We start from the raw sequence: 26,171 nt of genomic DNA, 5'->3' as shown, positions 1-26,171 counted from the left end.
AGATATCACATCATTCACAGTCACACTGCCCTAAACCACACAGATAACACATCACTCACAGTCACTAAACCACACAGATATCCAATCGTTCACAGTCACTAAACCACACAGATATCCAATCGTTCACAGTCACACTAAACCACACAGATATCCCATCATTCACATTCAGTCACTCTAAACCACACAGATATCCCATCATTCACAGTCACACTGCCCTAAACCACACAGATATCACATCATTCACAGTCACAGTCACACTGCCCTAAACCACACAGATATCACATCACTCACAGTCACACTAAACCACACAGATATCCCATCATTCACATTCAGTCACTCTAAACCACACAGATATCCCATCATTCACAGTCACACTGCCCTAAACCACACAGATATCACATCATTCACAGTCACAGTCACACTGCCCTAAACTACACAGATATCCCATCATTCACAGTCACACTGCCCTTAACCACACAGATATCACATCATTCACAGTCACTAAACCACACAGATATCCCATCATTCACATTCAGTCACAGTAAACCACACAGATATCCCATCATTCACAGTTACACTGCACTAAACCACACAGGTTTCCCATAATTCATGTTGATACATCAAACTCTGTGGCCAACGACAATGTCCGTTTCATCTCATCCCAGTTTATCTATTTAAAAAAAACATCTGAATGGAAAGACTTCTGAAGTAAGCCAATTCAGTAAGCCCTGCTACGGTCATGACGGACTGTGGCTTTTATTGAATAACTGAATGCAAACGGCATCAAAAGAATGTAGCATGGTTCATTCTGTTTCTCAAGTATATCATTAGGAAAAGGCGGGTGGACAATGAGACAAGAATCAGAGATGGGCGGAGCAAGGGCAAGCAATCGCATTGAAATATGCCTATTCGTGCACTGATTCATATTAAACTGACTGATGGGAGTCCAACCGGTATGCAAAGCAAACTGCAAATGAATGCATGAAAACAGTGCCTGTACAATCTGCATCAGTTTGGCACTAGACTGTGCTGTGGATCTCAACTGCTGGAGAATGACTCTTGTTGTTATGGCCAAATGGCTTATCAGATGAGTGGCACAGAGCCTGCCACAGACAAGCAGAGAGGTCTGAGATGGATAGATAGAGGAGAGGGAGAGACTGGGAAGGAGGGAGGGAGGGAGGAAGAGGGAGTGAGAAAGTGGAAAAGAGAGGGAGGGAAACAGACAGAGAACATATATAGAGAGATAGAGGGAGAGATGGAGGGAGGGAGGGAAAGAGAGAAGGGGAAGGCCAACAGTAAGAGATGATAGAGAGAAAGTCAAATAAAGTGAGAGATTGTGCATGAGAGGGAGAGAGAGAGCGGCAGACAGGCAGGGGGATTTGACAGGTGCTCATCACTCACATGTCGCTCTCGGCTCTGGGCTTCAACGAAGGGCTCGGCAGATTGGCCTCTACGATCTCGTTAAAGCCAGAGTTCCCAACGTTCTTCGCCAACTGCAGGAGCAGAGAAGCATATCAACATCTACAATCAGACTGAGTCAATGTGCAAGTTTTGTATTTACAAGTGCATGCTTGTAAATGACAATCCCAAAATGTTTTCTGAGTAATACTGATTGTAGTTGACTTGAACAATATGCTAGAATGAAAGGAAACTAGAAAGGAATCAGGGCTGAGACAGCAGGTGGGACTGTCCAGGGCCAGAGAGCGCATGAATGTGTGAGTGTGCGAGTGAGTGTGTGAGTGTGCGAGTGAGTGTGTGAGTGTGCGTGGCCAAGGCAGTCGCTGGGCCAGCTGATACCGTTTAACGCTCATGCTGATGGCCAGCTGGTGGAGGACAGGGCAGAGAGGACGGGAGGGAAGACTCTCTCTCTCTCTCACACACACACACACACACACACACACACACACACACACACACACACACACACACACACACACACACACACACACACACACACACACACACACACCAGCATGCATCAGCTTTACAGAGATCAGCCACAGGCTCTCCCTCTGCTTGCGTGTCCTCCATCATGCCAATGTCTTTCGGCTTCACTAAAGACTAAAGCAGCCATCTCATGAGTGCACTACAGATGCACCTAAGCCTTTGGTATTTCTCTGAAGCGGTTGCATCTGCTTACAGTGTTCTTGACACAAGGAGCATTCCTAGCTTAGAAGGAGCATTCCACAGCTACTACATTTTTAACCTAAAATTACACTTACGTATGTGGATTGGACTGTGTTCCTTGCCAGTTTAAAATGTTATTTATTATTAGGTTTCCTCTGACTATCACCTCATTGTGTTTCTGTGTGAGTGTAAATGACAGCAGTGTGATTGGGGTAGTGTGGGGGCTCACCAGCAGCTCCGAGGTGCCCAGTTTGTCCAGGCAGAGGGACTGGATGCGAGAGTAGTGCACCCCCATCTCCCTGTGGATCCCCGAGCACTCGATGCATGTCAGGATGCCAAGGTTAGTGGAGATCCATTCAGGGTCTGGAGACGGACAACGCAAACATGTTAAGAGAGCTATGCAGATAGACACTGGCAAAATGTTGCTGGTTTCCATCAGGTGAATATGTGAGTATAAAATGTGTGCAATGCACCCACTTCCGTATTGTACACGTTCAGACACAAACTCAAAAACTGATGTAACATCTTAGCAAAAGCCATAACATACTATATATGTGATATAGGCAGACAATCAAAAAAAAATGTTGAACATAAACACATTTTTATAAAATGAAAAAAAAAATGAGATTATGAGGAATATAACAGCAAGAAGACCGCTACTAATGGAGAAGTTAATTTCCAATTTATTTCTCATTTCAGGGTTTGGGGAGCACAGACATTCTGGCAGGCGAGAGAGTGTGAAAGAGAGATTATGAACAAGGGACAAAAACAAATGTTTACTCTCAATTAACTTCTGGCCAGAATATTTCCACATTTTCATAAGTCCATGAGTGATGCAGACTTCAGCAAGAGAACACATAATTGACTTGAGCTTCTCAACATTTAGTCCAATGCACAGAGTCAGACCATCAGAAATTCAAGTAATGCGAAGTCTAATTTGACAAAGTACACTTGAAAATGTCTTTAAAACACACATAAGGGTTGGTGTAAAACTCCATCAACCCATTTATGCTTCTATTGTTCTCAGCAGTCAGTCAGATTGATGCTTAAATACGGACCTTTAACCACCTTAACGACACTCCTCTTCTGCCATTTAAAACACAAACTTAAAGACACAAACACACCTTTCCTAACACAGGAACATATGCATTGAAACACACAGATATGGAGCAAAAATACTCTCACAGCCAAAAAATTCACACACAACACACACACAAGGACATATAAAATCTGATTTTAAAACACACCAAAATAATCTCTCACCGACATATAAGCTCCCTCTCTCCCAAGCACACACATGGACACATTCATATCCTTTGCCACACACTCAGGCACACAGGTGTGTGTTACCTGGTGCTCCGCAGTCGCAGCAGATGTGGTTGCCGGGCATGCGTCTGATGTCATCAGTGATGGCACGCGTTAGGTCATCCACGCTGCTCTCCCCACCAGCGGTGCGCCGCTCGTCCAGAGCCACGTTCAGTGCCTCCTGCTTACTGTTGCTCAGCACCGAAATCCAGCTGGCATACACACCCATATATATATCCAGACACACACACACATACATATGCAGACAAACACACACAGTTTATTAAAAATGATATTCTCATCCAGAGCCATGTACAATGCCTCCGGCTTATTGTTATACCGAGATACAGTACACTCACACTCACACACACATGTCAATTCAGTTTAAAAGATGAAATATCGGGCCAGAGATTGTTTGTCTGGTTAAATATGTGACTGTCTCTGTGCATGCTCTAGAGGAAGTGGTTATTCCCATGAGCACCTGGGGGTTTAATAAAAGTCCCTTAGAGCCACTGTGTGAAGAGTTTATATATTATGCATATTTGTGCCCTCCCCGCAGCGAGCACTAGCAATAAAAAGAAAACCAGAAGCAATTCAGGTACTGATGGGAAACATAAAAGTACTACGTTTGTTTTTTCCTTGATTCCTACCATGGCCTTTGGAATGCCCTAGTCTAGTCAATACAAAAGAGGCTTTTCTCCCTCTTCTGTCTCCTTGTCATGACCTTAGATACACAAAATGTCTGGCGCACACAAACGGATGCAGCTTTATTTTAATCCATTCGCCTCCTCAATGTTACCACTCTGAGTATGAGTCAGACGAGGTGGGCTTCAAGGGTTCCCCCTTTACAATCAGTTTGCTCTCCGTTTCATTTGACTGTTGTCTTACTTTGGTGGCTCATTTCACCTCTTTATAAGAGGACCAAAAGGATTTGTCTCAATCTAGCTCTTATTCTCATGCAGGTTCTCACTTCATGTATGAAACTGAAGGCTTAAAATGGCTATGTATGGGAATAACCAGTGTTGAGGCCTAAATCTAGACAAAGGTCATGTTAGAAATGAGAAAAGAAGTCAAACGTATGAAGAAAAAGAAAACAGGACAGAATAAGACATGAATAAGGTGAAGGTCCATGTTGACGACGATTCTTTCTTATTCGCTTCTGTGCTTTGGCAGTTAGAATGATTGAGAGACTAATGTCATCATGCTGTCTAGACATTTCAGTGGGAATGAAGACAAACTCATCAGCCAATGAGATTCTCTGCTGCATATCCTGCACAGAGTGCTAGCATTTTAGCACAACATAGATTTGATGATTTTCTTTTGAAAAAAAAAAATTGTGTTTGAGAGAAAGTAAGAGACAAAGAGAGATGGAGAAAGACTAAGACTTTGTGTATGTGTGTGGGCACATCTCACTGGGGATGTTTGCAAAGGCAAATTTGTTTTGTGTGTGCCAGGGTTGAGCCATGGTTGGTGCGACTGACTAAAAAAGTGTGAAAGACATTTCAGCGTGGGGGAGTATGATATTGTCTATGTGAGCCTTTGAGTGATTGTGTGTTGGTCTGTGTGTGTGTGTGTGTGTGTGTGTGTGTGTGTGTGTGTGTGGTGTACAGGCCCTTCCTTATCCGCTTGATTCTACACTGCCAGAGGGATCACTGAAGAGTGGCTTGGAGAGGGACACGCTTGGGTAGATAAGCACACTGCGCTGTTAGAGGCAAGGGCCACGGAAAGCCTTTCAAGTGTGTGTGTGTGGCTTTTTTTGCATAAGAGCAACTGTGTCTGTGTGTATAAAGTGTATGTGTATATGTGTGTATGTGTGTGTGTGTGTGTGCGCAAGGGGGGGGGGGGGGGGGGGGGGTGCTTTATGGGAGCACATCACATTCATCCAGAGATCTTTCACCAATCTTCTCAACCAATGACGTTTTCAGACATACAAGCATCATGTAGAAATGTGGTGCATTTATTCGGCAGGGGATAACATGGGATTAAGGTTTGGGTCAGGCCAACCAGGCCATATTTTAACCATTCATTTTTTGGTGTCTGGTTGGTTGGTTTTCATGTCAAACAAAGAAACAAACAAAATACTTACGCCACACAATCCGGCTCATCCTCCGCCAGAAAATGATATGTTCGATTATCTGAAAAGACAGCAACACACACACACACACACACACACACACACACACACGCACACACGAACACACGAACACACACACACACACAAACAAATACAAATATTTAGATATGCACAACCAGGAATCAGCAGACACAGGCTTTCTAAGAGGCTTTCTAGCTGAGTGCCTGTGAGTTACTGTGGTTCCCACCAGCATAATCAACACTTTGCACCCACACAGAGTTCAGATGTGAGAGCGCAGCCAACGGCACAACCACAACCCACTCAAACTTCACACAAGCCATTTCAGGCTGGAAGATCTGTTTATCCAACACAGTGACCTAGAAGTGGTTCAGCTGCCACAAGTTAATTTTTTTCAAGGAGTTTCCCAAGTTAGCAGAGGAGTGATTGCACCCAAACAAAACATTTTATTTTATTTAATTTCTCAAAGTGAGCTCTCTATAGAGATGACAGTTGACTGCAGTAATAACCCTTCAAGGGTTGTAACCCATAATAACCCAAATGCCCATATAAAAGCAGTGGCATACAGCAGTTTGCGGAACTTGACAAGTGTAAGAGTGAGCTCAGTGAAGGCCTCTGTAGGGTATGAAAGCTACTGAAATGAGAGTGATATGCATGTAATGCAGCAGGTCTCTGTAGTTATGCAACTGCATGACAATACATGCTTCAGGGTAAGTGTGTGTGCGTGCCTGTGTGTGTGCATGTGTGTATATGCCTGTGTGTGTGTGTGTGTGTTTGTGTGAGTGACTGTGTGTGTTTGTGTGTGTCAGAGAGAGAGAAAGAAAGAGGGAGTTACAGAGAGTGAGTCAGAGTGAGTCTAAGTGTGTGTGTGTGTGTGTGTGTGTGTGTGCGTGCGTGTGTGTGTAAGTATGTGTGTGTGTGTGTGTGTGTGTTATGCATCCATCCGCATGTTTATGTAATACTTGACCTGACCCCTAAAATAGCTGGAGGTTGGGATCTACTGCTGCGGAGCCTTTAGTTTCCTGGCTTGCTTTAATTCGATCAGCACTACGAGAGCCCAAATGGGTGTAAAATTGGGCTATTTATCATGATTGTCATTGTGTGGTATATAACAACAGAGAGACTGGGGACGTGGTGTGTATATTTGCCTGTGTGTGTGTATGCTTAATTGTTTGTATGTCTCTGTATGCTTCGGCCTGGTGTATGCATACTGTGTGTGTGTGTGTGTCAATAGCTGTGCGTGTTTGCTTGGGACATACGGGAGATGAGGTCGAAGCACTTCTTGTCCTCCAGGCTAGGTTTGACTTGGCAGGTAAGCAGGTTTAGTTTGGCCGGCGCTTTGTTGGGCTGGAGTAGAGAGAGCAGAGGACAAAACAGTTATCGCCACACTTCCACTTACTGTCTGCTCTGTAGGCCACTCACTCAGTCACTCACTCACTGGTCCTCCCCACACTGCTCCTCTATGTCCTCCACTCTAAAACCAGGCCCCACACTGCGGCCATACCAGCCACACACTCACAGAATGGAACAGCAGAGGAGAGGAAGCACTTTTTCTAGAAAGCACCCCTTTTAAGGTTTAGAGGTGGTGGTGTCGGTGTCATACCGTTGTACGGATGTCTTTATGAAAGACAGCTGACAGTGACTTGATTCAAGAAAATAAAAGGGCAGGGAGATGTGGATGGCACAAATAATCATTGAAATCTGTCAGGCTGTAATGTTGATAGTGACTGTGTTCATACTACTAGCCAAATAGGTGAAGGGGAGACAGTGTTGCACTTTTCTTTTAGATGTAGGGATCTGGGTTTATGTTTTTGAACATGTAAGTCAAGATGGCTCCAACACCTCCTGATCAATTCATGAAGAATACCACCTTCTGCTGTCAAAGATTTACTACATACTTCGGATAGTCTTTATTAAAGCTCAAACTGTCTACATTTAAAATGAAATGTTGACCAGGGGGCCAGTGCAATCTAGTAAGTGCTGTGCTACCACTGAGGGGAGTCCCTCTAAGAACTCTGACACACTGTTTAACCAACAGCACCGAAGGCAATAAAGAGGTCTGGGATGTGTGCAGGTCAATGGCGTACTACAAAAGGGTCATGTGGGTTAAAAAGCACTGAATTATTGATATTGTTTATTATTCTGATTCATTACATGCGACCAGCAACTAGTAAGCTGGGTCCAACTTTATTGCATTATGAATTATTAATGCTCCTCTGTGTTAAATGGATGGCCTGTGGTGCATATTTCAAAGTGGAATTACTGAGAGATACTAAGAGAGAGAGAGAGAGAGAGAGAGAGAGAGAGAGAGAGAGAGCGAGAGAGAGAGAGAGAGAGAGAGTGAAAGACCACCTGGTGAATGACTGAGCGATACTGAGAGAGAGAGAGAGAGAGAGAGGTTGAGAGAGTGTAAGACCACCTGGTGAATGACTGAGAAATACGGAGAGAGAGAAAGAGAGAGAGGTTGAGAGAGTGTAAGACCACCTGGTGAATGACTGAGAAATACGGAAAGAGAGAAAGAGAGAGAGAGACAGAGGTTGAGAGAGTGAAAGACCACCTGGTGAATGACTCATATAAAACAGACACACGTGGACTGTGACTCAGGCTGTGTCTGCTCTTAATAAACTCACGGTTCCATGAGCGATGGTCAGATAGCAGTTCTGCACCGTGCACTTCCTCTTCTGCCACATCCTCCTCAGCCTGCCCGAGACAGACAACAATCAGTGAAGCACATGAGCTGCTTTAGCATAGCACTCAAGACAGGCCCAATAATAATGAATTATTAATGCCCAACGCATATAGGACCACGGAACAGTTCTAGGAGGGTATAAATGATGACATTCTGTGTAAGTAGTATCCATACCAGAAAAATAGACTTTGCCCATTCAACTTGTATGGGGGCAACAGAACCAAGACAGTACCAGAATATATGATGGTACTGCAGTGGCTCTGGATATGACATCACGCTCTTACATACCCACCAGCTAGATTTGCATGATCAAATTTGTCATCTCTGAATAATGGGCTTGTCAGAACAAACTTGTATGTGGTGTACGGTGTCCAAGGGGGTTACAAAAATCATTTTAGCATACAATGAAAACTGTGTGTATGTGTGTGTGAGCATGCTAGTGTTGGAGATTGCATTACCCATCGCTCTTCTTGTAGAGGTTTCCCGATTTTTCTGTGCCATACTGTTTGTTTCCCTGGAGCTGATGCATACTGTACACAGTCTGTTTGCTAAGCGAGTCCTGCCGCATACACACACACACACACACACACAAACACACACACACACATGTAAACACACACGTAAACAATTTCATACGATTTTATTGGTGTCTCTTCAGTGTGCACCAAGGACAAACACCTACGCCATGCTATTGACAAGTTTCTCAATTGGATTCCAGTTGAATTCCTTATGCACACATTAACACACACAAGATTGAGATCAGTCTCCGTGCAGCTCAGAATAACAATGCATCCCCATGCACACATTTAAGCCGTTGGAGATGACTAAGATGCAACTCAATAAGCACACATGAATGTGAAAAAAATTATCAAACACAAGCTTAATTTGTTTTGTGAATGAATGTGAAATATCATTAAAAAAAAAAAAAAAACTTCCAACGCTACATCATATAAACCAGTCTTATGAGACAGCATGTGATAAAGAGGATGTGACAAGTACTGACTGCAACATGCTGTGAAGAGCAAAGCAGAAAAGCAAAAAAACAACACGGTATAGAAACAATCGTGAGCTGCAGCTACGCTCCAGAGCCGTAAGGGAGGCAATGTGTGGGGGTGAATCATGCCCTGTTAGGGGAAGAACAGCAAACAGCCATGCATGGCAACTTACTCTTCTAGACTGCAGTTTGGGACGCAGTGAAACACAAAATTCCAGGTCAGTATTTGCACCTTGGACATGAACCCTGTGTATCTGTGTAGTGTGTGTGTGTGTGTGTCTGTGTACCTCTTTGAGTTCAGGCTGTAGTGAAGGTCTGAGCTGGTCTCTTAGGGCACACAGCTGTCGTTTCTCCTCATCCTGGTGGTGCTTAATCTGCACACACAGCCACCACTCAATATGTGACTCAAGTCATCACACACCTCTCTATACACACCTAACAAACAAGACAACCTCTGCAGACACACACATGCACACGCACACGCACTTTTATCAATTCTCAGAGGGAGGCATCCTCCCACACTCTTCCCCCCACCCATCCCCCTAATCACATACACCCGCTCACACAGGAGAGATATACACCCGCTCACACAGGAGAGATATACACCCGCTCACACAGGAGAGATATACACCCGCTCACACAGGAGAGATATACACCCGCTCACACAGGAGAGCTATACACCCACTCATACAGGAGAGATATACACCCACTCATACAGGAGAGATATACACCCACTCACACAGGAGAGATATACACCCACTCACACAGGAGAGATATACACCCACTCACACAGGAGAGATATACACCCACTCACACAGGAGAGATATACACCCACTCATACAGGAGAGATATACACCCACTCATACAGGAGAGATATACACCCACTCACACAGGAGAGATATACACCCGCTCACACAGGAGAGATATACACCCACTCACACAGGAGAGATATACACCCACTCACACAGGAGAGATATACACCCACTCACACAGGAGAGATATACACCCACTCATACAGGAGAGATATACACCCACTCATACAGGAGAGATATACACCCACTCACACAGGAGAGATATACACCCACTCACACAGGAGAGATATACACCCACTCATACAGGAGAGATATACACCCACTCATACACCCACTCACACAGGAGAGATATACACCCACTCACACAGGAGAGATATACACCCACTCACACAGGAGAGATATACACCCACTCACACAGGAGAGATATACACCCACTCATACACCCACTCATACACCCACTCACACAGGAGAGGTATTCACCCACTCCTCCAGCAAACGCCTCTGAATGAATGGGCCCCATCATAATCATCATCATCATCATCATCATAACAATGTAGCCAGAGAGCCTGAGGGGGAACCACACGGCCGTCTGTACATCAGGAGCAACGAGCCGCAGCCATCTGGCCAGCAGTGACCATGCACCAGAACACTGAGTGTGAGCGCCAGCCAGGCCATTTCACAGCGATGGGAAATAAACCCCCTCTGAAGCTAATCAGATTAGAGAGAGAGAGAGGAGAAAGCTAGGAAGATTGGAGGGGGGGGGGGGCAGATTAGCTGGACAGAGGTATGATTCTGAAGTGAGTTTGGAGGTTTTGTTCTTGCTTTGCTAAAAGGGGGGGGGGGGGGGGAGGGGGGGTGCCACATTCAGTTTTTGCGTGGGGCTCCTGATCTGTGTGCTTTAACATGTGAAGGGAGAGGCACGCAGGGCATGCAGATGAGAAAGAGAGAGTGAGAGAAAAAAGAGAGAGAGAGAGAGAGAGAGTGTGAGTGTGTGTGTGTGTGTGTGTGTGTTACCATTTATGCTTACAGTTATGTACGTGTGTCTCTTTGTCATATGTTTATACGAATGTGTGTGTGTGTGTGTGTGTGTGTGTGTGTGTGTGTGTTCGTGAGGTGCATCCAAGTGTGCATGTAGGTCTAATTTCAAAGGATCGTGAGGTCTGCGGAAGACTGCTGACGAGACCATTGGCCACACACACACACACACACACACACACACGGCATGGCATACCCGACGGCCTTTTGTGTGAATGAAGGGATAAAAGGAGAGGGAGGGAGGGAAAGAGGGAGGGAGGGAGGAGGAGCGGCACACTCCACAGCTGAAGGCACAGGAGTTTCTCTCTGATCTCTACATCCCAGCTCACATGTAGATGCACAGCAATAATGCATGACCCACACCCAATTAAAGCATCTTTACATGCACCTCTGTGATTTAACATGTGTGTGTGTGTGTGTGTGTGTGTGTGTGTGTGTGTGTGTGTGTGTGTGTGTGTGTGTGTGTGTGTGTGTGTGTGTGTGTGTGTGTTGGTGTGTGAGTGAGTGATTGTGAGAGAGAGAGAGAGAAAGAAATGTGTTTTGATCATATGTTAGTGTAGAGTGTGTGCACCTCTGAGGGCTTAAGGGTCATGCATGTCTCCATAGTGATGTTGAGTCAAACGTGTGCTTGGCATTCCAATGGCCCTGAGGCGGTCTCATCTCTGTCTCATTTGAGCAGAGGAAAGAAAACCACGGTAACCTGTGGCCGGCTGATTTATCTCTAATCGCCTCTTAGAGTCATAGCAGCTACGTGATCTGAAACAATACGCAATATGCTGCTTTAATCTATTTTTTGAAATGGCCAAGATATTTCTCTAAGTAGATTTAAGTACATGAGACAGGCTGCACATAGCATTAGCACAGGTGCATTACTGCACAGGTTTTAATGGTGCAATCCGTATTACAGAAATACAATAGGAGCCTATATGTGGTTTTCACTAGAGATATCCCAGTGCATCACCAACCCCATTGATCACAAAACACACACACACACAACTATATGTGAATGTGCGCGCACACGCACATACACACACGTACACACACACACGTACACACACATACACACATGCATGTACATACATACACACACACACAACACACACACACAGTTTCACTAACTTGAGTGAGTTCCCCTGTCAGGTTGTCAATGTATTGTTTCAATCTGTCTGTGGCCACCAGGCACTCCTGAAAGAAACTGACAGAGAAATTGGATTTAACCTTTACACTCTGGACTGTCAATAACACCAAAGGTTTAAAAGGGCAAACAAAGAGATCTTGAAACTCGAAACAATGCCCAAGTAATAATAATACACTTTATTTGTATAGCACCTTTCATACAAAACAATGCAGCTCAAAGTGCTTAAAAGTAAATAACAGAAAGGTTCAAAATTAATTTGTGTTTCAAAGTCTGGATGCAAGGTGTCGTTTTAAGATCAATTTAATCCCTCTCCAATTATAATTACAGTATATGCAATTCAATTATAATTATATATGAATGTACATACACAGACACACACACACACACTATGATGCATCTATTTGTTGGCCAGATATCATGGCAATGCCTGTGAAATTTTTGCAAGACTTCCATCCAGCATTTAATATCCAGAACTGTCACTTCGCTGTATCCTCTGTAACAGAGGCGCCTGAGACGGCTTTTCATTTTAGTCTTCAAGCGCCCCCACCCCCACCCAACACACACACACAGTTTTCAGGAAGAAAGTAGGACCTCAAAGACTCAAGCAACGAGGATTCTCACAGATGCTGTGACAGCACTGCAGAAAGGTGTGCATAGGGATGATAGTCACATAGCCATTGTGTCCTTCACTGGCTCTCCCCTGTACTCAGAGCTCAATCAATACAATGTGTGTGTGTGTGTGTGTGTGTGTGTGTGTGTGTGTGTGTGTGTGTGTGTGTGTGTCATCTATGCAGAGAACAGACCAAAGCTATGGGCAGACTAAAATTGCTCAACACCTGTACCTTACATCCTAGTACCTCTACGCACACAAACACATCTGAACAAAATGTTGTCATGCTAGCCACGCTCTCTCTTACTTGCACTGGGAGTGGTAGTGCTTGATAAGGTTCTGCAGCAGATCAACACCCTTCTTGGTCTTGATTTCGTTCACTTTGATGAGGTACTGAGAAACAGAAGAATACAAATCATACTTCTAGAAGGCATGCTTACACCTCATGCAGTCACAGACGTGTGCCTAAGCAGTCCTGTAGAATCACTAGCCATGTTAATTACAAGCATCTGACACAATCAGCACCCATTGGATATTAAAGCCTTCAGCCTTTCAGCCAACACCCAAAGGAGAGGAACCGGTAGTCATGTTTTGGTTACGTAGTTTGACCTATAACCATACTGCATGATATACTAGCAGGGTGTTAACACAGGGCAGTGAGCTGAAAGGAGGCTCACTATACATCATCAATATTGGTTCCTAGGATAAAGTCCCCATGATCTCATGAGACGGCTGAGTGAAACGTCAATACATGTGCACTGTTGCACAAGCGGTAAGGGTGTGATCAAAGGCACTAAGTGGGCAGAAGTTAATTAGCGAAGAGTTTGGTTAAAGCTGACCAATAACATTGTTAAGTAATCTTTTTAAACTGAACTCGTCAGACAAGATTACAATGTAAGAAGATGGCAATTTCGCTGTGGGTTCTGGACAGTTTTACAAGAAATAAAATGTGGTGCTTCTTCTGTTGTTTCAAACAATTCAATTAATTGAAACATAACAGTAGCCTATCAGCCCTGTTTGAAAATGCCCTACCACATACCTTGCAAAACACTTGACAGTTCTATTCTTAATCAGGGTAGCCAATGTGATTTTGAGCAAAATAAGAGTGTGTTGCTGATTTGGACTCTATGACAATATAACATTATTTTTAATTGAGATCAATACAGCCCATCCGTCTCACGTAGGCCTACAGTATGTAGAATGTATTATGGACTAGAATGTAAAATGTCTAAACTTGTATAACATATGATTGGCTACATAATCCATTTTATAATCTAAATGTATTTAATGGAACACATATGCAACTTTGGAGCCAGGTATTTAAATGAATAATGTACAGCTTGCATCTTTGCTGAACCTCAGCAGAACCGAACAGGTGAGTGAAAGTCTGTTTAGATGAGCATTGGTTCAACGGGGCTATTGGTGACCGTGTAGATAAACTAACGGTATGAGATATCCTATCCCTATTTCCAAGCTCTGTAAATGTTTGTTTCCTCTCAGCTCCAGAACCTACACAAATGTGCTGCTTGTTAACACAATTAGGTTTGGAAAAGAATGTTTTTTAGTTTGAATGCAGAGCGATAGAAGTGAGCAAAAGAGCACTGTCATGGTGTGGGTTTACCCTGGCTCTGTCCTAGCTGCCCACACACACGCAGACGCAGACGCACACTCACTCTCACACTCTCACACTCCCTCACACACACACACACACACACACTTCAAAGTGAGTGAACCATGGTGTTGGTTTACCCTGGCTCTGTCCTAGCTGCCCACTCACACACAGAGTCGCAGACACACACACACACACACACACACACACACACACACACACACACACACACACAAAGTGAGTGAACCATGGTGTTGGTTTACCCTGGCTCTGTCCTAGCTGCTGCTGTGAGTGAACCATTGGGTGGAGCTCTGGCTTCGCAGTTTAAGCAGGAATGAAAGAGCCAACAGAGTTTGACTCACTCTGGCTCAACAGGTGCTTTTATGGAAGTGGGCTGCTTTGGATAATGTCCTTTTCAGTGGAGTGTGTTTGAGTGTATGTGGATGTGTGTTTGGATGATGACATTTGTATGTGTATGAGTTGATGATTCAGTATGTGTGTGTGTGTGTGTTAAAGATTAGTATGTGTGTATGTTTTGATGATGGTTAAGTATGTGTATGTGTGGTTTTGTGTGTAAGTCTTGATGATGATGGTTGAGTGTGTGTGTGTGTGCGTGTGGGTTTTGATGATGATTGAGTGTGTGTGTGTGTGTCTCACCTCACACATCTGTAGCTGGAACATCCTGCGCTCTTTCTCGAGGTCCTCAGCAATCTCTCCTCCGCTCACCTCCGTCCGCACCATCCCATACTGCTTTGCCAGCTCACGCTTCTCCTTCTCTATCTTAGTGCTACACACACACACACACACACACACACACACACACACACACACACACACACACACACACACACACGAAAGAGAGAAACAGAGAGAGTAACAATAAAATACCAACTCAAGCACTCCCTCATGCCGCATTGTTTATCCCATCGCTGCCTCTGCCAGGCTATTTAGTGCTGCCAGATGGGACACACACACACACACACACACACACACACACACACACACACACACACACACACACACACACACACACACACACACACACACACACACACACACACACACACACACACTCACACAGCTGCTAACAAAGACAATGGATAAGACCTAAAACCAATGTCAGTGCTTCAGTCTAGATGAAGCAAAGAGGGAAGATGGAAGCCCTACTAAATGTCCCCTCAGTGATGAGTGATAATGATGACTGGACGATAATTGAGTGATAATGATGACTGGACGATAAGTGAGTGATGAGTGATAATGATGACTGGATGATAAGTGAGTGATGAGTGATAATGATGACTGGATGATAAGTGAGTGATGAGTGATAATGATGACTGGATGATAAGTGAGTGATGAGTGATAATGATGACTGGATGATAAGTGAGTGATGAGTGATAATGATGACTGGATGATAAGTGAGTGATGAGTGATAATGATGACTGGATGATAAGTGAGTGATGAGTGATAATGATGACTGGACGATAAGTGAGTGATGAGTGATAATGATGACTGGATGATAAGTGAGTGATGAGTGATAATGATGACTGGATGATAAGTGAGTGATGAGTGATAATGATGACTGGACGATAAGTGAGTGATGAGTGATAATGATGACTGGATGATAAGTGAGTGATGAGTGATAATGATGACTGGATGATAAGTGAGTGATGAGTGATAATGATGACTGGATGATAAGTGAGTGATGAGTGATAATGATGACTGGATGATAAGTGAGTGATGAGTGATAATGATGACTGGATGATAAGTGAGTGATGAGTGATAATGATGACTGGATGATAAGTGAGTGATGAGTGATAATGATGACTGGATGATAAGTGAGTGATGAGTGATAATGATGACTGGATGATAAGTGAGTGATGAGTGATAATGATGACTGGACGATAAGTGAGACTGTGAAAACCCGCACTACAGAGAGGCCCGGGAGCAGGATGTGAAGCAGAGGATGAACCGTGGATGTCCGTGATTGACGTCTTTTCACACCACACACAGACACACACACACACACACACACACACACACACACACACACACACACACACACACACACACACACACAAACACACAACTTGCCCCACAACTAGCCTCACTGTTGCCGCATTCACGAATCCTAATAGCTAAACGTGACCTTGACTTCATAGATGTTCATGACTACTTTTCCAACTGTGCTGAATTCAAAAACATGCAATGATACACAAAGGCCCACGAGCAGCCTGGGAGAAAGAGTTAACTCACAATTTGTTCTCATAATCTCTCCATGCCTTGTCGAACGGCTTCTTCAGATCCTGAGGAAGATGAAGAATTGGATTAAAGTTTGCAATAAGAGGAAGTACAGTGGGCCAGGACTGCTGGGCACACCATCATGCCTCCGAGACCCTCCTGCCTCTTATTCTCACAAAAGTCTCTGTCTCTGTCTCTGTCTCTGTCTCTGTCTCTGTCTCTGTCTCTCCATGTCTCCCTCTCTGTTCTCTTTCTCTTTCTCTCTGACTCTCTGTTTCTCTCTCTCTTTGCTGTCTAGCATGTCTCCCACATAGACTTGAGTTTTGAATTATCCACTCGATGGATTTCCCTACAGGGAGGCTGCACTGATCTGCACTGGGTTGCAGCCTCCCTCGTTAAACACAACACACTTAATTAACCTCTCACAGTCACTCACACACTTATTCTACACACAAAGTGCCTGCAATCCATTTCTCAAAAGGGTGCACGAGTGTGCAAAAAGCCCCCATCAACCAATCCCACAATAAGTGGTAGATTTAATTTAACCGTGGGCGTCTCATTCAAAGCAGTTGTTTGTAACCTTGAGACATTTCGAGTAGAGGCTGTAACAAACAGTCCTTGAGACATGTGATATTTAGTGAAGCCCGGAGAGCGCCGCTCATGATCCAACTGATGTGACTTTTGGGCTTACCCCTTTCACCTCTTTCAGGTCCCCTTTCACCAGAGAATCCAAGAAGAAGTTGATATTGTGAAGCATGCTCTTCAACTGCAAAGAGGAAAAATAACTCACCAATAAACCCTACAGACTTTGCACAAGCTCAACATGAAAAAGTGAGATGTCATACATATTTTACAAATATTGTAGTCTCATACCAGAGGACTGTGAAGTCTTTATCTGTCCTTAGGCAATAGTTCCATACTTTTAAAGGACTTTGAGATAATACAGGGACTGAAGGCACGACACCTTATCTTTCCTTTACGCTCTGCTGTGCACAGGAGTGTAGTCGCTCACCAGGTTTTTCATTGGCATCAGCAGCTCTTTGGAGAACTCTGCGAACTTGTTGAAGGCAGATGCCACTTCTTGCTCCCCGTCGCTCCGGAAATTTACAGCGAGTTTCTCCATGGAATTGATGTAGACCTCTAGATGAGATATGTGGTCTTAAGGAGAGAGACAACTTTATTAGAGTTAGTGTATTTCCATCAACGCTTCTAGTTTCTTTTTTCCCCTACTCAACCACACAGCTGAAAATGAAAACAGAGATGAGCCTCCATCACAAAATCATCACAGATTAAAGGCATACATGAACTAAATCCAAAATCACAAATATTGTGTGAATAGTTCAGAGAAACACTGGTGTATTTTCCATATTTATTTCCATCTTTGTCCCTTTTTAACTCTGAATTTAACTTTTAAGGTCAAATACAGTTATTGATATTTTGAATCATTGCCTAAAACATGTAATATCTTTACGAGGTAGGTGATTTACACCCTTATTATAAGGTCTTGGCGACCATGTCCTTGGTGTTCCTCCATGCTGTGCACATGGAGGAATGACTGACACCATTTTAATTGAGGCCCACTTGGGGTCTGAGGTGTAATGGTCAGAGCCTGGGTAGCACTCTCAGGCTGAGGGATTGATGCTGTTCGTATGTGGGGGTTCACCCTTTGTGTGGGCCCTCTTTGAGTGATGCTGAACAGAGGAGCTATTTCACTCTCTCCATGGTAACAGCCATGGCGTGTCCTTGACCTCACCTTGACCTGAAACATGCTTCGCTTTGGCAGCTTTCTTCAGTTTCTGGAGGACAGTTCGGTCACAGTCCAGGGCCTGTAAAAACAAACAGGATTTCCCCATATAAGTGTAATTTTCTCCACAGAAAAGAGGACTTCCTTTTTGAGAACCAGAACCAAAAAAAAAACATGAAAGTCAATGAACTTGGGGGGAACAAAAACCATATGCTTTCCCCCAGTATGGATGCATTAGGAAGGAATGTCCAGACATAACATCTTCCTATAAACAATCCCCCAAGATAAGAAAATTCTGCTTTCCCGCGGGACTACCAGGACATACAAGAAAAAAATGAAAACAAATATAATTAGATACACACATAGAGTGTTTGCCTTATCCCTGTGTTGAACAGAAATCCTCACACACACACACACACACACACACACACACACACACACACACACATACACTTCGCCCACACACGACACACACACACACTACACCCGCACAGACACACACACACGTACACATTTTTTTCTCTACTCCACAAAAGCACTGGTGTGCACGCTGCTCTGCTTCCTCAAACTCCCCCAAGGCAACATCATCATCTGAAGAAAAGGGCCGTTGCAATTGTAAACATTTCTCTTGGGTTTCAGCAGTGTCCTGCAGTGTGCAAATATCCTGTTTGAAATGACGCCACTTAAGACACCTAGAAATACGAGATGTGTGTACAAAAAGCACTACAGAAAATGAATAAAACAGGTTTTACAGAGTAGTTGTTCACCCATGGCTTCGAAATATGTGGAGCATGCAAATCACCTGGCACCTACAGCTGCAGCTGAAAATACCCTGGTTTGGACAACAGACCTACTGCGCAGAGAACTGGCACAGCATGTACAATGTGCTCCCCATACAATGTGCCACGATCGACCATACCGATGTGGCATCTTTAAATACTTGGTTAAGACTTAGTGAAGTTTATTACTTTCCTTAAAACAGTCTGGAGTGTCTGAACAAGGACAGACTTAGGCTTGAACATAAGCTATTCTGATCTTCAGCTGCAGAGATCATATCTCGGAAAAGACTCTGTCTGCATGTCTGCATGTCTGAACGTAGCCTCTATTTATACAGCAATAAATAGCATATATTGATTTTGTGTCATCGTCCATTTTTTTCCATTTATTTTCAATTGGCGTTTTTAACTTAAATACAGCTCATCAAAAAGGTATTTTCTTTAGTTTTGGGACAGTTTCCTGGTGAATAGATAGAGGAGGAGAGCAGAGATATGCTTCTGTTCCTCCTGCCTGGTCTATCGTTATCTCAAAGTGATCCCTGTACTTAATGACCCGCAAGCCACCGGCTCCACCAGAGGAGCAGAGATGGAAATAGACTCATTACTCCGAATGGAGGGCAGTGTGTGGGCGGCCACAAGGACATGAGACAAAAGGAAGGAGATGCATAAAGTACGACTTGCCATCATAAAAGCTGACTTAACGGCTAATAAGAAGTATGAAGAGCTCGTCCAGACTGAAAATGAAGGCGATGTTCACACACAGACTGCCTCACTGAGGGAGCTTCAGAGAGGGCATTTCCAAGTACCTGCGCACAGATGTTGGACAGATACTCAGGAGTGACCTCAGGAGCGCATGCCTCAGCCCAGATGTTTGCGGCTGGACCACTGCTCTGAATAGCCACCCTTTGATGACTGAGGTTAGAAGGGAGGTGGTCGGTCGAAAGGAAGGGTGGTCCACTTTTCTATTTCTGTTTCAGCCCGAAACCTCCATTTGTATTCCTAAAATGAATATAACCGCTCTTCTCGTTCAAGAGCAACGGACTGCTCCGATTCAGTTTTACCCATAATAGTGTCATTAAACTCAGTCTTGGCTTATTGAGGCTGCTGTCAGTAGACACAGGATGGTGTCTTGTATTGACCTAAGGCCTATAACCTGCAGGTCTAATGAATAAGCATCCATAATATTATTAGTGTGTAACTTACTGTACAATAAACATAATGATTACTGAATCAGTCCTAAAACATGTCAAATACAATATTAACATCAGAAGTTATCAAGTTATGAAGTCCCAACCCAGAACCTTGTGTTCGGCCCAAGCTCTGGAGGCTAAGGATGACTTAGTTGATTATGCAAACACTGTGGCAAGTAAAAAAGAAAAAACACTGCCACTGCCCAAGGAAAGAACAACTTAATCAATTTTTCTGCAAATCCAGACAAATCACTCTCCAGCCATTTGGAACAGTTGAGTACAAAATCACTATACCATTTCACAAAGGGTCTTATCAATACCCAATTAATATTGTGTTATCTCCCTCTTGAACGAAATACTGTTTTCTGATTGGCTAATGGGGTGTACAATAAGTTCGTATAGATGGACACCTTGGACGTAGTCCCAGTAGAAAAGTTAAATCGCCGTTCCATATCAATGCTCTTGAATGGTTACCATTGACAACCAACGTAACGTTTTTTTTTTCTTCAAAAAACGCACTACTTTCTCTAACGGGAGCACTAGGCTTCAAATCAAGAATTCATCAGGTTATTTTGCATATTAAGTTTCCTAAAGATAAAGGAAATTCTAAATAACAATAATAATAAAAATAAAAAACTTTTTGGATGTTGTAAACGGGAGATAAGCGGGATAACGGCCTCCGAGCTGTCCAGTTCTACAAAGATAATGGACTTCGCGGTGCAACACCACTCAGCTGCGCGTCGTGGCGTTCTTTGCCCCGCAGCGTCCATTATCTTTGTAGAACTGGACAGCTCGTTGGCCGTTATCCCTTACATGAAATACCGGCCACTTCCTGCCCGAGCAAAACAACAGAAACTCTGAGATGTTCTCGGAGGACTTAATGGGAAGTAACATTTCCTCTGGCAGCCATGCCCTCTGCAATGCTTTGGCTGTGTATAAACAGCCTGAAGACCCTCGGGGGGTGATCAACCTTCTCAGAGAGAAAGAAAGAGAGAGAGAGAGAAAAAGCAAGAAAGAGAAAGAGACATCTTTCTCATTAAGACCCTGTGACTACCCTAAAGCCAGAGACACACCAAACCGACATCAAACAATGGTGATGACGAAGGCCAACTGTTGCATTGCCTCAAGTCGCTTGTTTCTGGGTCAAACTCTTGCACACTCAGTATTGTGTAATGAGCACTGCTCTGTCCTACTCAAAAGCTTGCCTTGTGATGCCCTTGAGGAAGGCACTTTCTGGTGGGACCGCTGAGAGTACAAAGCTCTGGACATTCCCAAGAGAATGACGTTATAAAAGGGTGTATGTACATTCCTGTGAAACAGCAATCACGCACAATCAACGATGGCTGGATAAGAAAAAGTCCTAAACCCACTTTTAAGTCGTTTTGTGAATGACCCATTTTCAGCGTTGTGTCCTCTCTAAAGTTCTGTGACCATTCTGCACACCCTCTGCACCCTCAGTTAATATTTTTAAACCACCACGATTAGGCATAATTTTTCTTTTTGGAGAAAAAAAAAGCCTCAGGCTCCTCATTATCAAATTTCGGTCCCACTGGTGCTGCAGTCTCTGAGGCCACTCCGGGGCAAGGCAGCATGACGCGGCACAAACACAAGCGCCTCAGCCTCATGCTAGCGATCGTGCTAAACGCATTCAAATCTGGAGTCCCAAAGATTCCCCAGTGGGAATGTCATCCAATAGGAAACTGCACAGCTTTGTCATCATCATCACGGTCCATTACACTGGAGGGAGTTCCGGGGCATGGCCTGGGCTTGATGAGGATGATCTGTGGTTATGCGTATGTGCTTGGATACATCAGGGGAAAAACTTGCTGACTCATTGAGAGGCCCTTAGGTGACGGCAATCGCACAGGTGGGAGTTTATATGCTCTTTCAGAGTGTGTGCTCTGCAGGTCAATTCTGAGTTCATTGGTCAGTTCAGTCTCACTGATGGCTTTGGCAATTTGACGCCTACTGAGGTCGCAGCAACAACAACAACAACAAAAACCCTGTATAACATGCATGGAGCGCTTTTAGCTAGGCGATTTGTTATGACATCAAATGGTCTTGGTTGAAACTTAGCTGTGCTCATAGAAGTTGATTCAAAACATGCCAAACTCTTGCTTTGACACCAGCCCTGAGCGCTGTAGAGTCTTTGCTGAGGATTGGCATTGTCTGCCGGCTAAGATAGGCAGAGAATGAACGGAGGGAGGAACACCAAGCATGAATAATGAATGAGGTGACCTATTCCTCGTCACATCTCATGGCGGAGGAAAATAAAAAAACATCTCTGTGTTGAGGTACTGATAACCTGGGGTTCAGTTTTGTTTTGGAAAAGACTGACAGAGGGGATCAGAATCTACTCCCAGCACACCAAAGCTATCAATATTTCACTAGAGCAGGGAGAGTTTTATTATGGTGTGCAGGCCTCCTCTTTACAAAACACCAGTCATTCCATTTGTGTGTGGGCAATTTCCTGAGCAGTGTCACATTACGTAAACTATCAGTATTTTCTCCTCTGATCTGTCCGCCTCCATCAGTGCCCTGTGAGTGTGTGCGTGCGTGCGTGCGTGCGTGCTTAAATACCTCAGATATAAAACTGAGCGAAGTGTTTATGGGTGGGTGCCTTCGCTGGTCTGTAATTAAAGGGCTAGAGTGGGTTGGGGGGGGGGGGGGGGGTGTATGTCCGACAGAAAGTGACTCAAAGACCTCCAGTAAACAACACACTAGGGACATCATCATCATTCCATCTGCTCCCTCTCCCCTCTGTTACATACTGATCCCATGGATTTTTGAAAAGTATACTATAGAAATCTTACAGATACCGCTCTTTTCAGTTCTTTGTTATTGCCTGGATCAGGCAGGATCACTGAAACCAACAAAAATAGGCTTTTGTATCGAAGGCCAGCATAGTTTTTCAAATCCTCTTTTTCCGTCCTTGTAAACTTCCAGCATCATCTGAGATGAAGGAAGGTTCTCAGGCTTCATTTAAGCTTCCCTTTTCCAGTGCTGTCAGCTTTACATCTCACAGAACGGATATTAACTTTAACCACAGTGGGTTACTTAAAAACATCAACACATCACAAGGAGTCAGCAGCACATTGAAGTCAATCACAGTGCTACGTCGAGCGAGCGCCTTTAAACGGTCTGAAGCCTGGATGCATGTGAGCACCCTGGTGAGAGTTAAACTGTGTGGAGTCTTCTGTGATGAGCCTCACAAACTGAGCTGGTGAAATCACTTGTTCTGAAATGGCTTTTGTTTGACGCATTGATCTGGCTGTAGGAAGAGGGTTCAGCATTCTGTCAGCACAACAGGGGGTGCTGGGAGAGGGGAGGGGGGTTGGAATAAAGCACCTCTCTTCAGCTCAAGCTGTTGGAGAAAATATGCCCCCCCAAAATTGCTCCACTTTATTCTCTTTAGGTCCGACTGTCAAAATCAACTTCCCTTCAAATGCTGGTTTCTATGGAAACTTCTTCCTATTACTCACCCCGAGCACTTGTCCACCGCCTGGGTGAGCTATTTATGTTGTGTGAAGTGGTGATGAGTTCTTTGATGACATCTCAACACACAATGTTGAGGCTGACTTGATCTACAATGCGCATTTATTTTGGAGAGGCACACAGTTCAATGGGATACAAATCACTGAGCACTCTGTGGCAAAAAAAAACCTGACCTACTGCCACCTGTGCGAATTCCCTTTTCAACTTTTTGCATGACTGGCTATTCCTAACTTCTCTTGTTGCTAACATGACTTGTTGTTAATAAAACATAGGAGTATTTGCTGCGGTAACATAGTCTTTCTACTTTGTTGAGGAGAGTGATGACAGCACTAAGCACATTGGCCAATAAAGCACGCACTGCTTTACTTAGTACTGTATTCCCCTGACATGATGGTTTTCCTGTGATGTGCTGCAGGGTGGCCAATCAGAGACCACAACTGACTGGTCAGTGGCCAAGTCATCAGAAAGTCATGATTCTAAGTCAGTGATTTCAGGATCAGGAATATCATTAGCAACAGCTAGACTCTCTTTAAATAAAGCACCTTGTACTTCTGAGACACTCATTCCCACATGTACTCAAATAAGGCTTACAGCTGGATGATGACAATGCAGCCATCTATTTAGAAGCACTCTCATTCAACACTGCCCCTCTCTGCACAAAGTGGGTGAATCCATTTACCTGGCCGCTAGTGAACTGCATTGGTTTTCATCTCAGTCTGGGTAATAGGGGGCAGTGTCCAGGAATCACATTTCAATTCCAGTGATTGGGCAGGCCACTCCTGAAGAATGCCACACTCAGCATGGCTCAGGCGTGTGTGCGGCCCTTTGTTTCGGGCTGCTCGCCTCTGCGCCTGGCTTTTAGCATGCGCCTCCATTGTGTGTGAATTCCAACACAAACAAAAACCAAATCACCCCCAAAATACTCAGGAGATGTGGAGCTCTCCATTGTTCAAAAGAAAGACTGGGTGAGAAAGGGACAGACTGAAAAAAATACCCAAGCCTGAATGAAGGACTGCTGAAATGCCAGCCTGTGAGTGGAGAAATGTGCATTTACACTGAAAAACACAACTGAGACAGGACCTGATCACAGGAGAATGTCTACACAAATTGGAATTATCAGGTTGCCTGGATACACCCACTGTGATATAATTTACATGTACTGAAGTATGTTTTATCTTTTTTTCATATCTACGAAAAATGCAACTTTGCTTTAAACAATCACGAGCCCAGTTTGAGGCATTTGACTGCAGGAAAAAAAAACCTAACTGTCTGTACACAGCCAACTGCTCCAACTAAAGACACAGCCGAAGCTAAATACACACGCTACGATTAAAGCATCTCTCAAAGACACAAAGTTCCCCTTTCTGCTCCATTTAAGCCACTGACCCTCTCACAAACACAATGCCATAAAAGCTACATTTCTTTTACATAACATCAAGCCACTGCCCTCTGCGCAAAACCATCCAAACACAGCAATCAGCATCTCTTCCACTCCACCGCTCTCCTCTCTCTCTAGGGCCGTCTCTTCCTGCAGAGTTACCAAACATCAAGGACCAGTGTGGATGGCTACTGCAGCATCCCTTTCTCCAATTGGCAGAGGAGAGGGCCAGGGGAGAGGGATGAGAGCTGAGGGGAAAGACCTGGGAGCTTTAGGGGCCGTTTCCCAACACTGCCCAACATGGACTGAAGTGAAGGGGACAGAGATGCATGAGTGACAGGTCTTGTCCATATTCAGAGTCACAGAGCCAAACAATGTTTAAAAAGGTGGAAGTCTGATATGATTTATAGATTTAAAGCACTGGATGTAAAAACAAGACAGCACAGGTCTTAACAGTATTTTCAACGAAGGTCTTAAAATAATAGGGTGCACAAAAGTGGCAGGGTGTTAGTGAAGCTTCCACACCTGCGCTTCTTCAGATATATAACATCCATCTGACAATAACAGAAAATATGCTGCACTGGAGAGGATTGAGGTATATTGGCATTAGAGAGATATGGTTCAAATGAACTGATTTAATTTAATCAGAACAACAAACAATGCCAAACATCAACTATTGAAAATAATAAAAGAACAACACTATTGTGACTGTTCTTCTTAACAGACACAGGAAATTAAAATGACTATCCTTGCCACCCACCTGAGCATGCAACCCAGCAGTCCTTTCCACCAGTCATCAAAACAACTCATTCAGTAAATCTCTCTGAACATTGCGTGCGTGTGGTTTCTTCCCCCTGTCTTACCTCTCGATGCTCGATGTAAACAAATAGCCAAATCAGCTGTGGGCGCCCACGACCATCCTCGTGCACACTGGTGCGC

The 26,171-nt window shown here is 44.1% G+C and overlaps 1 protein-coding gene across 1 annotated transcript in view; it reads right to left on the bottom strand.

Moving 5' to 3' along the window:
- The window catches only part of unm_sa1614 (un-named sa1614), a gene marked incomplete at both ends in the record, with an annotated part of 49,967 nt that overhangs the window by 21,310 nt on the left and 2,486 nt on the right, over positions 1-26,171 (bottom strand). Inside the window, 15 exons of the mRNA XM_080846473.1 lie at positions 1,402-1,493; positions 2,357-2,490; positions 3,478-3,644; positions 5,519-5,567; positions 6,784-6,871; positions 8,155-8,224; positions 8,672-8,772; positions 9,495-9,581; positions 12,174-12,249; positions 13,110-13,195; positions 15,069-15,198; positions 16,665-16,714; positions 17,341-17,415; positions 17,662-17,807; positions 18,403-18,475. Of these exons, the coding sequence (XP_080702599.1) occupies positions 1,402-1,493; positions 2,357-2,490; positions 3,478-3,644; positions 5,519-5,567; positions 6,784-6,871; positions 8,155-8,224; positions 8,672-8,772; positions 9,495-9,581; positions 12,174-12,249; positions 13,110-13,195; positions 15,069-15,198; positions 16,665-16,714; positions 17,341-17,415; positions 17,662-17,807; positions 18,403-18,475 (1,424 nt within the window). The remainder of the gene's footprint in view (positions 1-1,401; positions 1,494-2,356; positions 2,491-3,477; positions 3,645-5,518; positions 5,568-6,783; positions 6,872-8,154; positions 8,225-8,671; positions 8,773-9,494; positions 9,582-12,173; positions 12,250-13,109; positions 13,196-15,068; positions 15,199-16,664; positions 16,715-17,340; positions 17,416-17,661; positions 17,808-18,402; positions 18,476-26,171) is intronic.

This window comes from Sprattus sprattus, assembly GCF_963457725.1.
Source record: "Sprattus sprattus genome assembly, chromosome: 10".
Classification (NCBI taxonomy): domain Eukaryota; kingdom Metazoa; phylum Chordata; class Actinopteri; order Clupeiformes; family Clupeidae; genus Sprattus; species Sprattus sprattus.
Note: the sequence above shows the minus strand (reverse complement) of the source record. Positions and strands in the feature narration are given on the sequence as shown.